We start from the raw sequence: 12,261 nt of genomic DNA, 5'->3' as shown, positions 1-12,261 counted from the left end.
GGGCGGGTACAAGGGTCGGGAGCTTTCAGTCCAGTGTCCAAGGGGGCAGGAACCACCTCTCCTTCCATCCCCTGTCCCTCCAATCACCTGGGCACTTGGACCGAGGTCTGGTTGACCACTTTCCACTCATAATGAGAACCAGGAGACACGAGTGGTCTCAGCCCCGAGGCACGTACGCAGAGGTTACACGGCATGGAGAAGGGAGTGAGGAATGCCCAGGCGAGTCGGAGGGAAAGCCCGAGCCACATCTGGGAGCACCGCAGGTGCACAGATGAGGACGGTGAAAGGGCCGTGGAGAAGAGGAGTGGGAGGCCGGGAGTGGCGAGGCTGTTGGCAGCCTTGCTTGGATGGAAAGCAGGGGGCCATGTGACCTGGTGGGAGCCCCATTGTGAGAGGGTGTAGGATGAGGCCAGATGGAGCTTGGATGGGAGTGGGGGAGGCTGAGACAACTTACAGACAAGGTCTGCCACGAGAGGGATGAGGGCCACAACTAAGCAGGAACGCTGGTGACGGGGCAGGGGCTTCCCAAGGGGCCCATGCGATGTGGGGATAGCACAGGATCCCGGGTATGGAGCTGTTGGCCTGGGACGGATCCTGAGGTCATCACCCACGGTCAGAACTATAGGAAGAGGGGAGGGATGCCTGGGGGGCTGGGAGAGAGTTCGGTTTGTCCAGATTGAGTTCTTCGTGAGCAGGGGCCAACCAGGCAGAGATCCCTTGGGTCCCTAGTGCCTGCAACATCTGGTCTCCACAGAAAGGAACTGGTAATTCGACCCCCCCGCCACCCTCAGTGGCACTAAGGTGGGCAGGCACTAATCCTGTCTTACAGAAGAGTAAAATCAAGTTCAGAGGGATTAGAGGGCTCGACCCAACTCATAAGGCCTCTGAGGGGAACGGCATGGCCACGTGGGGCTGCCCAACTCATTGGGCTAGTGGCCTTTACTGTTCAGTGGCAGGGCAGGGGGTGTGCAGAGGACAGCCAAGGGCCATGACCCTGGCTGGTCATAGCTGTGGAGTCTGCTTCTCTCCTTGGTCTAAACGAAGAAGGAACCTGACGGGCCAGCAACAAAGTCGTACCCTATTGTCTACATAGCTCTTGCATAAATCATTCCACAGACTCCTCACAACTGCCTTAGGAAGCTTTATTACGGGGATCTGACAGAGAAGACTCACAGAGACAAGGGCCCGAGACACACGACGAAAACACGACTTGTTTAAACCAGGCTCCAGAGCAGAGGTGCCGAGTCTCGGTCTCCCGCCACTCCCACGGCGCCGCACGGAGCTACGGAGGGGCCTCTGGCGGAGGCCTTCACAGACCCCCTTGGGGCTAAGGGGGCAGCAGGTCCTCGCCAGGGTTGCGAGGTCCCATCAAAGGAGGGGAGCGGGACTGACCGCTCTCCGCGCCCGAGCGTGTGGAGCGGGGCACGGGGCAGGGACACACGCGAGTCCAGTCCGATTGCGGGGCCGGTGGGGCGGGAGCGGGACTGGGGCGCTCTCAGGACTGCCTGCCCAGCCCTCCGCCCGCGCCCCAGAAGCTACACGGCTCTTCACGGCCCGGCTTCCCCTCCAACACGGAGCCCTTCCGCGGGCCTGGAGAGCTGCCAGGGAGCAAGAAAGGCAGCAAATTCCCTCCGGACTCCGGAGCCGGCGGCGGCTGGGAAATCGGTTTTGGCCTCAAGAGGAGCGCAGCGGCCGCTGGCGCTGCCCAGACGCTGCTGTGGGGCAGAGATAACAGGCACAGGAAAGGTGGGGTGGCAGGATCCTCCCAGGAGCCTGGCTTTCACGTAAACAACGAGCTGCCGCCGGCCGGGGCAGGAGGTGATTCACGTCCCACACCGCGCGGGGCCTGCTGGCCGCGCTCACCGGGCACTGAGGGACCGCGGCCGCCGTGGCCGGGTGCCGAGGCCTCTCTGGCTCCGTGTGCGGGTTGGGGATCAAACCCAGGCCTTTTGGTAACTGGCTTGACTTCAAAAGCCTGGGTGTGTCTAAAAACTGGTCGGGGGAGGGCTCAGTCACCCTCAAGGGAGGAGAGGCCCCGGCTCTCGTCTGAGAACTGGTCGGGTATCAGGATCAGGGCAGCAGACAGCGGGACCAGGGGGGCTCCCCTACCCTCCGGGCTCCCATCCGCACGCACCAAGAGGCGTACGCTGGGAGTGACCACGCCAACTTCCCGGGCCACCCCCACGGACTAGGGCCACAGGCTTCGGCCGCTCCACTACCATCCCTGAGGTAGTGACCCTGACAAGAGATGGAGAGAGCACTTGGAACTCCCACTTCTGCCTGAAAACAGACCACAGTAGAGGCCAGTGCAGCCAAGAGGCCCGAGCTGGGAGAACACGGCACTTTTAATAGGGCCCCGGGCCCCAAGTGGTGTGCGCACACAGTCCATAGCACCCGCCTCCTCTGCGGCAATGTCCTTTCCCTGGCTGGAAAGCCACACAGAGGCTCCTCTTGGGGTGGCACCTGGGAGCAGATCCCAGTCCTGAAATAAACAGAGCGGCTGCTCCGCGCCAACGCGGGTCGCTGGGCTACACAGTCTCCTCGGGCCCCGGAGCGGCTCCTCCCCTCAACGGAAAGGAGAATGTCCGAGCCGCTCCAAGCTGGTCCCTCGGGTCACTGCTTGGCCTTTTTCACGATGGTGCCCACGGCAGAGATCACAGTGGTCTTGGAGCCGCTGGCGCTGGTGGTCACCGTGACGACGGCGGGCAGGGTCGCCGTGGTGGTGAGGATGGTGGGCTGGGCTATCGTCGTCACTGGAATGGCCGAGTCCCACTTGCTTTTCCTCTTCTGGGCATCTGCGATAAGGTGAGGGAGGCGTCAGGACCCAGACGAACCAAAAAGCAACACTCCCTCTTCCAGCAGGTCAGGGTTGAGTGGCCCCTGCCACAGAAACGCCAGGGGCAGCCAGTGGACCGGGGAACCCACCCCAGGCTCCCAAGAGGCCTTAACAAACTCTGGGGTCAGAAAAAAGCATAGCAAGGGGGAGCCTAGGCCCAGATCCCCACAGCCTCTCCTCCCCCAGACAAGGCAGGGAGACCCTCGCTCCATTCGTGGTGTGGCTGGAAGTGGACAAGCCCCCTTCTACCTGCCACCGCTGTGCTGGCCGTGGTGGTGGTGGTGGCCGTGGCGTTGGTCGTGGTACCTTTCTTGGTGCCTGTCACAAACTCGATCTGGAGGAAGAGAGGAAAAGAGGTAAGGGCGGCGGCCAACTGTTCATCCACATCCTTCTGCCAGCGGCTGTGCCCAGGGCACAGATGGGTACCGTACAAAGGAGGCCCTGAGCAGCAGCCCTGTCGCACCATCTACGGGTGTCGGAGAGGTGCCCAGAGGAGACTTTTACTACCTTTCTTTTTAAAGCTGGGTTGGGGGAGAGGGAGAGAGAGAGAGTCTCAAGCAGGTGCCATGGCCAGCATGGAGCAGACTTGGGGCTCGATCTCAAGACCCTGAGATCAGGACCTGAGCCCAAACCAAGAGCTGGATGCTTAACTGACTGAGCCACCCAAGCGCCCCTTTTATTTTTATTATTTTTTAGGAGTGGGGAGGGGCAGAAAAAGAGGGAGAAAAAGGATTTACTTTTACTTCAAGGAGAGTCTTCTTTTTTTTTTAGTATTTTATTCGTTTATCTGAGAGAGAGAGAGAGAGCACGCGGGCGCGCACGTGTGCACACGAAGGGGAGCTAGAGAGGGAGAAACAGGCTCCCCGCTGAGCCGGAAGCCCGAAACGACACGGGGCTTGATCCCAGGACTGCAGGATTACGACCTGAGCAGACGGCAGATGCTTCACTGACTGAGCCCCCCACGCGCCTCGAGGAGAGCCTTTCAGACAGACACTGGAACGCTCTGGGCATCACCAGGATCCTGTATGTGCGGGACACACCAACCGGCAGCCCCGCCTGACATTCTGGCTGGAGGCGCCCCCCCCCCACTCCCCGCCCCAGGGGCGGCACAGCTTTGGTCCCCGTGTGCCGCAGACACGGCCCACGCTAGGCCTGGGGTCTGGAACGGGGAGGGAAAGAGGAAGGACCATTCCACCAGCACCAAGAAGGAGAAAACCGGATCGCCCAGCAGCTGCCTGGAGGGCCGCTGGCACACCCGGGCTGCAGCCCCTGCCAGGGGTTTGTTGGGGGTGGGGTCGGGCCGCATCCTGGAGGCCTTGCTGCCGCTGGAAGGTCAGAGCACAGCAAAGGCGGGCAGAGCTAGTGGCCCGAAGACATTCAGTCTCGGAGCCAAATTTCTGTTCCCCAAAGGATCCAGACTGTGCTGCTTGGGAAGAAGTGGTGGTCAGGGGCCTAAAATAAGGGGTCCTCCGGCCACCGGGTGCGGGATCTGCAAGGAGGCACTGAGGCGGACTGTGGAGATCAGACCTGGAGGCTGGAGGCCGAGAAAGCGCTCTCAGAAGGAAGACGTGTCACTCTACCCAGGCCGGGGAGGACATGGGACAGCAGCGAGAACCAGCAGGGTGCCACAGTGGTGAGGGGAGCAGAGGGAGGGTACAGTGCGGCAGACCACAGACCCCAAGAAACCAAATGGAAGCAACTGAGAGGCACCTTCAAGCTGATGGTGGGGGCTGGGAAACAGCACTCCACACACCTGCCCCTCCCACCACCGGGACATTCATCCGTCACTTACTTTGGTTCGTTCCTTTTTGGCCTTTTCCAATTTGTCCATTTCAATCTTCTGGGCTTTAGCTACAAAGACAAGAGAAGATCTAAGAAAAGCAGCCCTGGAACAGCTCCCACGTGAGGGGCCACTTTAAGCCGAGGGTCCCTACACCCGCACTTGCCACGCCCCGTACTCTTGCTCAGTGCGCACACCCAGCCTCCAGGCCATGGGGCTCACTGTCCTGTTGCGATGGACAAATGGAAGGGCCGGTCCTCAGCTGGCACCAAGCAGAGGCCTCACACCAGCGGCTCAGGGGCTGGGGCTGTGCACCCTCGTGTGGAGGGGCCGGCTGCTCCTAAGCGCCAGTGGACTGTCGTCGCCATGTGGGGATGCAGGCCCCGTGAGGAAAACCTACCCGCTGACCCAGAAAAGCCGGGATTACAAATTTGAGGTACAATGCTGGCAACTCATTCAAATTAAAGCAGGACAAAACTTGTATGGGCCAAACCAAACACACCGACAGGCCAGATCTGGGCCAAGGGCTGCTGGGTTAAGACCTGTCAGCAGAGGGCTCGGACTCTGAAATTCCTCTCTGTTCTCCCTGTGGGGACCCTTGAGAAAATGCTTTCCCACTGGCTTCAGGACACGCTGTCCCCCTGCCTGCAACACTCTCTTTGCACCTTCGAACCTCAGCTCGAATAGGACTTCCTCGGCAAGGCCGATCCCACCCCCTCTGCCCTGGCCCCCTTCAGCCGGTTAGGGCGCCCCACCTGCACGCCCACCACACCTGTCACTGCTGGGACTGCTCCTTCTTTGCCTTCTGTGCCAGGTCGTAAGCCGCCTAAGTCACAGTGGGTCTGTACCACTCAAGGCTGTATACCCACCGCCCCGGACATGGCCTGACACAGGGGAGACCCTGAAATACATGTTGGCAGGCTGACCGAACAGACGGAAGGACAGATGGACGGACGGCCACCTACCTAATGCCTCATAGTAGGAGTCCTCAGACCAGCCGTGGGGGTCGAACATATCCTGCAAAATAAAGAGCTAACACTGTAGCCAGCAAGGGTCGTTGGATGACAAATGGCTTGGAAACCCAAGTCTCTCCATGGATTTTCCCTCGCCCGGAGGCCCCTGCCGTAAGGGCACGGGGGCTCAGCTGTTAACCCTGGTCCAGCCACGGGGTAACCGATTTGCTCCTGGGAGTATGACGCAGCGAGGCGTTCGTCTGTGGACTCTGCCCCAGGAGCACAGCGAGTGCACGCATGGGCCCTAACCAGTCAGGGTCCCAGGGCCAGGTCTGTCGCTGTGATCTCTCTCCTGGACTATTTCAGAGCCGGGGGGTCACGCGAGGGAGCTGGGGCCTGCGCTCTTCAGCCAGCACTGCTGCTACGCGGGCCTGCGCAGTGGCTCCAGTGCCAAATCCAGCAGAGTGAGCACAGCGCCCTGGGCAGCCCCCCAACCCGCCGCCTCTGCGCGCAGGGCATACCTTAGGGTAGTTGGTGCCCAGCTCATCGATTGCACAGAACTGGATCAGCTTCTCGTAGATGCTGAAAGAACAGCAGAAGGCACTGAGCAAGCCCTGGTCCCACACCGGGTGTGCGGCAGATTCTGAGAGATCAGAACCGTCCGGTTCTTGGGCTCAAACGAACCCTTTAAACCCAGCTGAACTCTTCCGAGCAAGCTTCATGATAGAAGGGGAAATGTCCCCTGGCCTGACATGAAGTCATTCCGAGTCCTCCCCACGCCCAGAGAGATGGCTCATTAGCCAGGGGCCAGGACAGGTACGGTGTCCAGGTTTTCGGTCTTATCCAGACATCTGACTTACAGTTTGTGGGGCGGGGCAGGTCCCTGATGTCACTACACCAGACTCTTTCCCACGTGTGCCATGTACTCGGGGCTCTGGATGGAGTAAGACCCGGACAAAGCTCTGTTCCTAAATCCTGTCACCTGCATGCCGCATCAGTGACAGTTTGGAGGGGAAGAGGAACCCACACGGACTATCTAGTCCAATTACCCCACTGTAGAGATGAGGAGACTGAGGCCTCGAGAGGCTGTATGCCTTAGGAGCACAGCGAGGAGGAGAACCCAGCTCAGGCCTCTCGGCTTCCACTCTTTATCCTGGTTTCTGTGTTACTGCAGCCTGGGTGCTGGCCGCTGTGGGCACAGGTGTGATCTTAGCTAGCCTCCCCCTGCCACTTCCACAGGGGCATTCCAGTCCCCAGGCCAACATCAGTGACTCGCCTGACCCTGCAGGCCCACGGGAAACTCACCTGGGGTTCCGAAATTCTTTTTTCCTTTGGATAATGTAGTTCATATCCATTCCCTCTTTTATCTTCCGCTCGTAAAGCTTCTGGATCTTGTCCTACAGAAGAAAAACAGAAGGGCACTTCTGACACCACCCTACCCACTGGCAATCCCAGCCTGTGGTCCCATGTGCTGGGTGGACACTTGGGCCACACAGACCCACAGAGCCATGCAAAGACCTACTCCAGTCACACTGTCTTTCTCCACCCAGTCTGGGACCAGCGCTGAGCACAAGTAAGAGACGCCGAGACCAGTCTGTTCTCGTTTTGCTTTCTCCTCGCTCCCTCTGGATGGCTGGCAGAGGGAGTAGTAAAAGGTCGAGGCGGAGAAACCACGGAGAAGACAATGGAGGACTCCTCCGCTGTCAGTCAGCTCCTGAATCACCCCAAGAGGATGGGCAGGGGGGCTCGATGCTGGTTTTCAATTTTAACACGGGCTTCAGTCCTCAGTGGGAGACCTGGGAAGGCTACATCCTTTCAGAGGAAGGAAGGAGTAGTGTTTTTTGGATTTGGCCCCACAAACTTCCTACAGTATCCTTTGTAGGCAGGCTCACAGATGGCCAGTCCCCACGACGTTATTAAGAGGCACTGTCAGGGGTCACGAGCCCGTCTCCTTAAAGCTACTGCCCCCAGACCCGTCCTCTGGCTTTCAGTGGGCAACAGGAGAACCAGCCGGCAGGGAGCCAGGCCAGTCCCACAGGAGTCTCAAGGCCCAGAGAGATGAGGCCGGTAGCAGATGGCAGCCACACCAGCCAGCGTGGGAAGAGGCCCCAGAACCCCGGGTCTCAGGGCAGAGTCACCTCTGAGGAGCAGTCTTACCCAGCAAGGCTGGTGCTGGCCCAGGGCAAGGTCTCTCTGCAGCCTCCCCCACTAGTGGCGGCTAAACGCACAGACTCTGCAGAAGGAAAACATGTGGGGTGCTCTTCACCTGCAGGAGGAGGTGGGCAGGGCTGGAGGTCCCGGGTGACGCCCTTGGGGAACATCAGGAGAGCTGATCCACTCCCTGTGTCAGAAGGCTGACTCCTTCTGCCGAGACTGGCCAGAGGAAGCACTGAAGTGCAGAGAGAGGTCTGTAATGCATTCGCCAGGGCAGAGACCACCAAGAGTGACACACCTCCCTGTTCTCTCTTCAAGGGCAAACCAGGGAGGCCTCACACGGAAGGCTTGGCCCACTGAGGCCGACCTGTATCTCACAGATTACTCTTCTGGGTTTCCTGGGCCATTAGATGGGTTCTCCCATTCCAGGTCAACTAAAGTGTTCACTGACGGTCATGGTTTCTACCACTAGAAGGATCTAAAAATGAGAAATGCACCGAACTTGAGGGCTGAGCTGGCCGGCTGTCTGTCTGGCAGAGACTGCCGGACTGTCCTTACAGGCTGCGGCTTGTTGCCTGGTGGAGAGACGAGGTGCTGTGCTCATGGACAACTCAGCCAAGGGAGGAGACTTCTGGGAAAGGAAGAGGATCTGCACCGTGCCCCCAAGCCCCGACGCGGGCCCTGCCCAGCCAGCTGCATTCCGCAGCCCTTGGGCCCCTTAGTCATGCATCCGTTAGGATGGCACCCTGGGCCTGTGCTGTGGCCAGAGGGACCAGCAGAACCTACGGGATCAAAGGTAGAGCAGGGGGACCGGGCGCCCATACTGGGCAGCCCCGGGTGTCTGCTCTCGTGTCCATCACGAGGTTCCACACACAGGGGAACCCGCCGAGGGCCAAGGAGAAACAATTGCAGGCACTGAAAAGGAGGTACAAGGCCCAGCTGCCCCCGAGGCCCTGCTCCCAAGGGCACTAACTAAAGGCACTAACTGCCCCAGTTCCTCCCGGTTTCAAAACCCAGGCCGGGGCTGTTTGCGACCTTGTCAGGAGAGGAGGACAGGAACCTTAGGCACATCAACACCTGTGTTTCTGCATTTCTACAAACTGTCTTCCATTCTCGTGGTTCCTCCGTTTCTCAGTCAAGTGCCCCCTGGCTCAGCTGGGCCGCACAGAAAGTCACGGTATTTTCTCTGTCCAGGCTTAGGACCCCATGGAGGGTGAGCTAGGGGGTCCCCGCTCGAACCGCGCCAGGTGATGAGGGAGGGGCTGGCGGTGGGCTCAGAGCAAACTCCTGTAGCAGGCGAGGAGAGGTCACCAGGAATTGCGGGCCCCTGCTGACCTGACTGTTTCTTCTATGGAAGGCTCTTTAAGTCAGACCAAACCAGACACCCGAGCAGCCCTTCCCCCTGATAAGGGCTGCGGCAGCTGAACCCCGCACTTACTTGCAAGTGGTTCGAACACCTGCCAGGGGGCTCGGGCGGGATCTTGATTTCATCGGGTGACATGTTCCGGACTCTTTCAGAAAAGGAGGCTGTTGAGAGAACAGAAAGAATTCTCTGTGGATGTCTGTGGTGGGGGGTGGGTGGCGGGCGTAGGATGGGGGCTAAACATGGTTACGAAAAAAAGGGCACATACGACCTTTGCAGGGAGAAAGGCTATGAAACAGTACAGTGGTGTTCGGAGTGGCTTCTCTGTCATGTGAGTTGAGATCGAATGACCAGAAGGAGCCAGCGTTTGCCAACGTGGGGGAAGAGGAGTTCAGGCAGAGGGGACAGGCGTCAAGAATGCATGAAACCACGTCCCAGAAGTGAACTTTTCAGGAAAAGGTCTGTCCAGGGTGTGCTGGTGAATGTCTACCAACCCGCTGGTGGGAGAGGGGAGCTTTGAGTTACAGCATCTGCCGGTTTCGGGGTTACTGATGCTCTTGTTGCTGGACCCAGGCCCAGGAAGAGGGGAGCACCATGGGTTCACAGTGTGAGCCAGCTCCAGCCCCCCCCCCTGGCTATGTTCCTTTAACACCTCCCAGGATTCTGGAAGCTCTTGCCCAAGATAGAGGAGAAGTTCAGAGTTCCTCTAGGACTCAAAACATTCAAAACTGCCTGGTGCGTAAATGATGTTTTAAAAGAAATTACCTGTTATTAGTTTAGTCTTTTGAAAATAAACCAATTAACCCTCCTTCGGCCCACCTCATTCTTGGGAACAAAAGGCCTGATTCTGATGCGAAGAACCACAACTCCCAAGGGATAACTCCCTCGGAGATCTGCCACTGCCCACCCAAGTTGCCCGCTCGCTCTGTTCTCTTCCCCGTAGCCTCTGGCCACCCTGGGCCTGCAGAGTGTGCTCAGGACCGGACAATGCACCATTTGTTGTAAGATTCTGTCTGTGCTCTTTAAAACGTTCTCTCATGAAAAGGGCCATACAATGAGCAAACGGCAGGCGGAGTGGGGCGGGGCAGGATGAAGGGAAAAAATGAACAAACCAGCACCAATAACACCCAGCAAGTAGTTGCTGGGTACTTACTGTGTGCCAGGCCCTGGGCCAGACTATCTCTTAGCCCTGAGTGGCTGTCCGGACTGGCTGGTCAGAGCCTAGCACAGCCTTTCCCTTCTTTTCTCCCAGCACCGGGTTAATATTTTTCTTAGCAGATAAGGTACTTTGATCTCCACTCAGAGCGTCACTATTAGTATAAGTAGCTCAGTGGTGAGCAGAGCTGAGGGCATGGATCTGTGGGCTTTGCCAGTCTCAGCTGCTGCAGAACAGGCCTGCACACACTGCAAAGCCCGAGGCTGGGGCAGAGTCTCGACACGCTACACGTGCCAACTCCCCTGGTTGGCAGCGGGGTTCTCACTGGATGCGCCCTGACAACAGAGCGCTAGGCCGGCCATTTTGGGTGAGGGCAAGACCGGGATGGGGTGACCTACCCCGCCGTGAACCTGGGACATCAGCGCAGCCCAGGAGCAGTTTGCACCAGGGGACTATGTGCTCCTCTTTGCCTGGCCCTTCCCTTCTGCCTCCTGAGTCCTGAAGCAATGGCAGTACCCAGATCTGGCTGGAGTTCAAGTCTCCTCCCGACTTCCCCCTTCTTTTCAGCCCTGGGAGGGGCTGGGGTTCTCAGCCAGAGGCTCCAGCAGGCTGCAGAGGCCAGCCGAGAGTGGAGTTGGCCGGGGTGAGCTGTCCTCGGTATTTCTAGAGGGCAAAAACAAGGAGGGCCCTGGCGTGCTTTGGGCACAAATGAGGAGGGTGAAGCTCTTCCCTGGGGGTGCGGGGGTGGGGGAGGGAGGGAGAGAGAGAGAGAGAGTGTGTGTGTATGTGTGTGTGCAGCACGGACAAAGAATGCCCTTTGGCATTTGCCAGGAAAGCCTTTTGGAAAAACAGGGTGTGACACCGTTGCCACAGCAACCCAAACACACTAGGGCTCAAGTGGTGTATAGTATGACTGGGGGTGGGGGGGAGCCCCTTCTGAGCTCCCGGGTTAGGAACAAAAGCATCCTATGAAGTAACTGGCAAGTGAAGGGACAGTCAGAAAATTAGGTAAAAAATTCTGCACAGCTTCTAGGAACAATCTTTCAGTGATTCTCTTTCCTAAGTCCCAGCACGACCTCAAGTAGAAGACCTCAAACCTGCATATATGGTCATTTGAGCAGCCACAAAGCCGCAAACCATTTTCCCAGGAAATCTGTTGAGAAATGTGTCCAGGCCCTTAGGGCAGCTCCAGGTACCATGGCTGCTCTTGGGTGTGCTGGGGCATTCTAGAAGGGCGGCTGTACTCAGAAGTCTACCTTGGTGATTCACCCCTGTGCACACCCAAGCCAGGAAACGGCCCTGGTATCCATAGCTGCCAGGTGTGAATCTGAGCAGGAGCGGCTCGTTAGTCGAGCTTACGTAATGGTGGGGAGCAAGGAGTGCCCGGGGGGGTACTGTGGGGCTGGGAGCAGGAAGCAGTGGAGTGCTCCCTAGTTCACTAGGGACACGGAGAACCCAACCGATTACCACCCCAGGCCATTGTTCCAGGCATGACACGGGGCGCCAGTGGGGCACCTGGAGGGCATATGCACTCGGCTCTGCAAAGTGGCCACGGTGCTGGAGAGACCTATGAGTCAGCTTCTCTGCTTTCATTTTCTCCATTAAACCTGGGGCTGTCTAGACATATGAAAATCCTTCCCATACCGGGGGGAGCAACCTGAGAGTCCCATCTCCAGAGGTATTAATGAAGGAGCTGAGTGCAGACTGAGCTCAACTCTCACCTCGTCACTAAAGGTCGGCAGGAGGAACCAAGACGATGAGGCTTCAAGACCTACTGGGGTGGACGGAGAAAAAACTATGGGGGTAACCCTACCGTGAAAGAACGTACTTAGAAGTAAAATGGAACTATGGATACACCCAGTAACACGGAAGGATCTCAAAAACATGGTGAGTGAAAGAAGCCAGACAAGGAACAAGATGGTCATTTCATTTCTATCTGTGGTTCTCAACAGGGGGGGCAATTACGTTCCCCCAGCCCCTAAGGGGACATCTGGCAATGTCTAGAAACATTTCTCCCAG

The 12,261-nt window shown here is 58.2% G+C and overlaps 1 protein-coding gene across 2 annotated transcripts in view; it reads right to left on the bottom strand.

Moving 5' to 3' along the window:
* Positions 1-1,119: 1,119 nt before the first annotated feature.
* SAP30BP (SAP30 binding protein) overlaps positions 1,120-12,261 on the bottom strand; it is a 36,329-nt gene continuing 25,187 nt past the window's right edge. The window contains exons 5-11 of one of the 2 annotated variants that reach the window (XM_080825470.1): positions 9,162-9,250; positions 6,875-6,966; positions 6,091-6,151; positions 5,582-5,633; positions 4,629-4,687; positions 3,086-3,170; positions 1,120-2,795 (exon numbers count right to left, since the gene is read on the bottom strand). In XM_080825470.1, the coding sequence (XP_080681596.1) occupies positions 2,614-2,795; positions 3,086-3,170; positions 4,629-4,687; positions 5,582-5,633; positions 6,091-6,151; positions 6,875-6,966; positions 9,162-9,250 (620 nt within the window). In that variant the 3' untranslated portion in view covers positions 1,120-2,613. The remainder of the gene's footprint in view (positions 2,796-3,085; positions 3,171-4,628; positions 4,688-5,581; positions 5,634-6,090; positions 6,152-6,874; positions 6,967-9,161; positions 9,251-12,261) is intronic. The other variant, XM_080825471.1, reaches the window with a different exon arrangement.

The sequence above is a fragment of the Martes martes genome (assembly GCF_963455335.1).
Source record: "Martes martes genome assembly, chromosome: 16".
NCBI lineage: Eukaryota > Metazoa > Chordata > Mammalia > Carnivora > Mustelidae > Martes > Martes martes.
The sequence above is the reverse complement of the archived record's forward strand: the minus strand, read 5'-3'. Positions and strand labels throughout refer to the sequence as shown.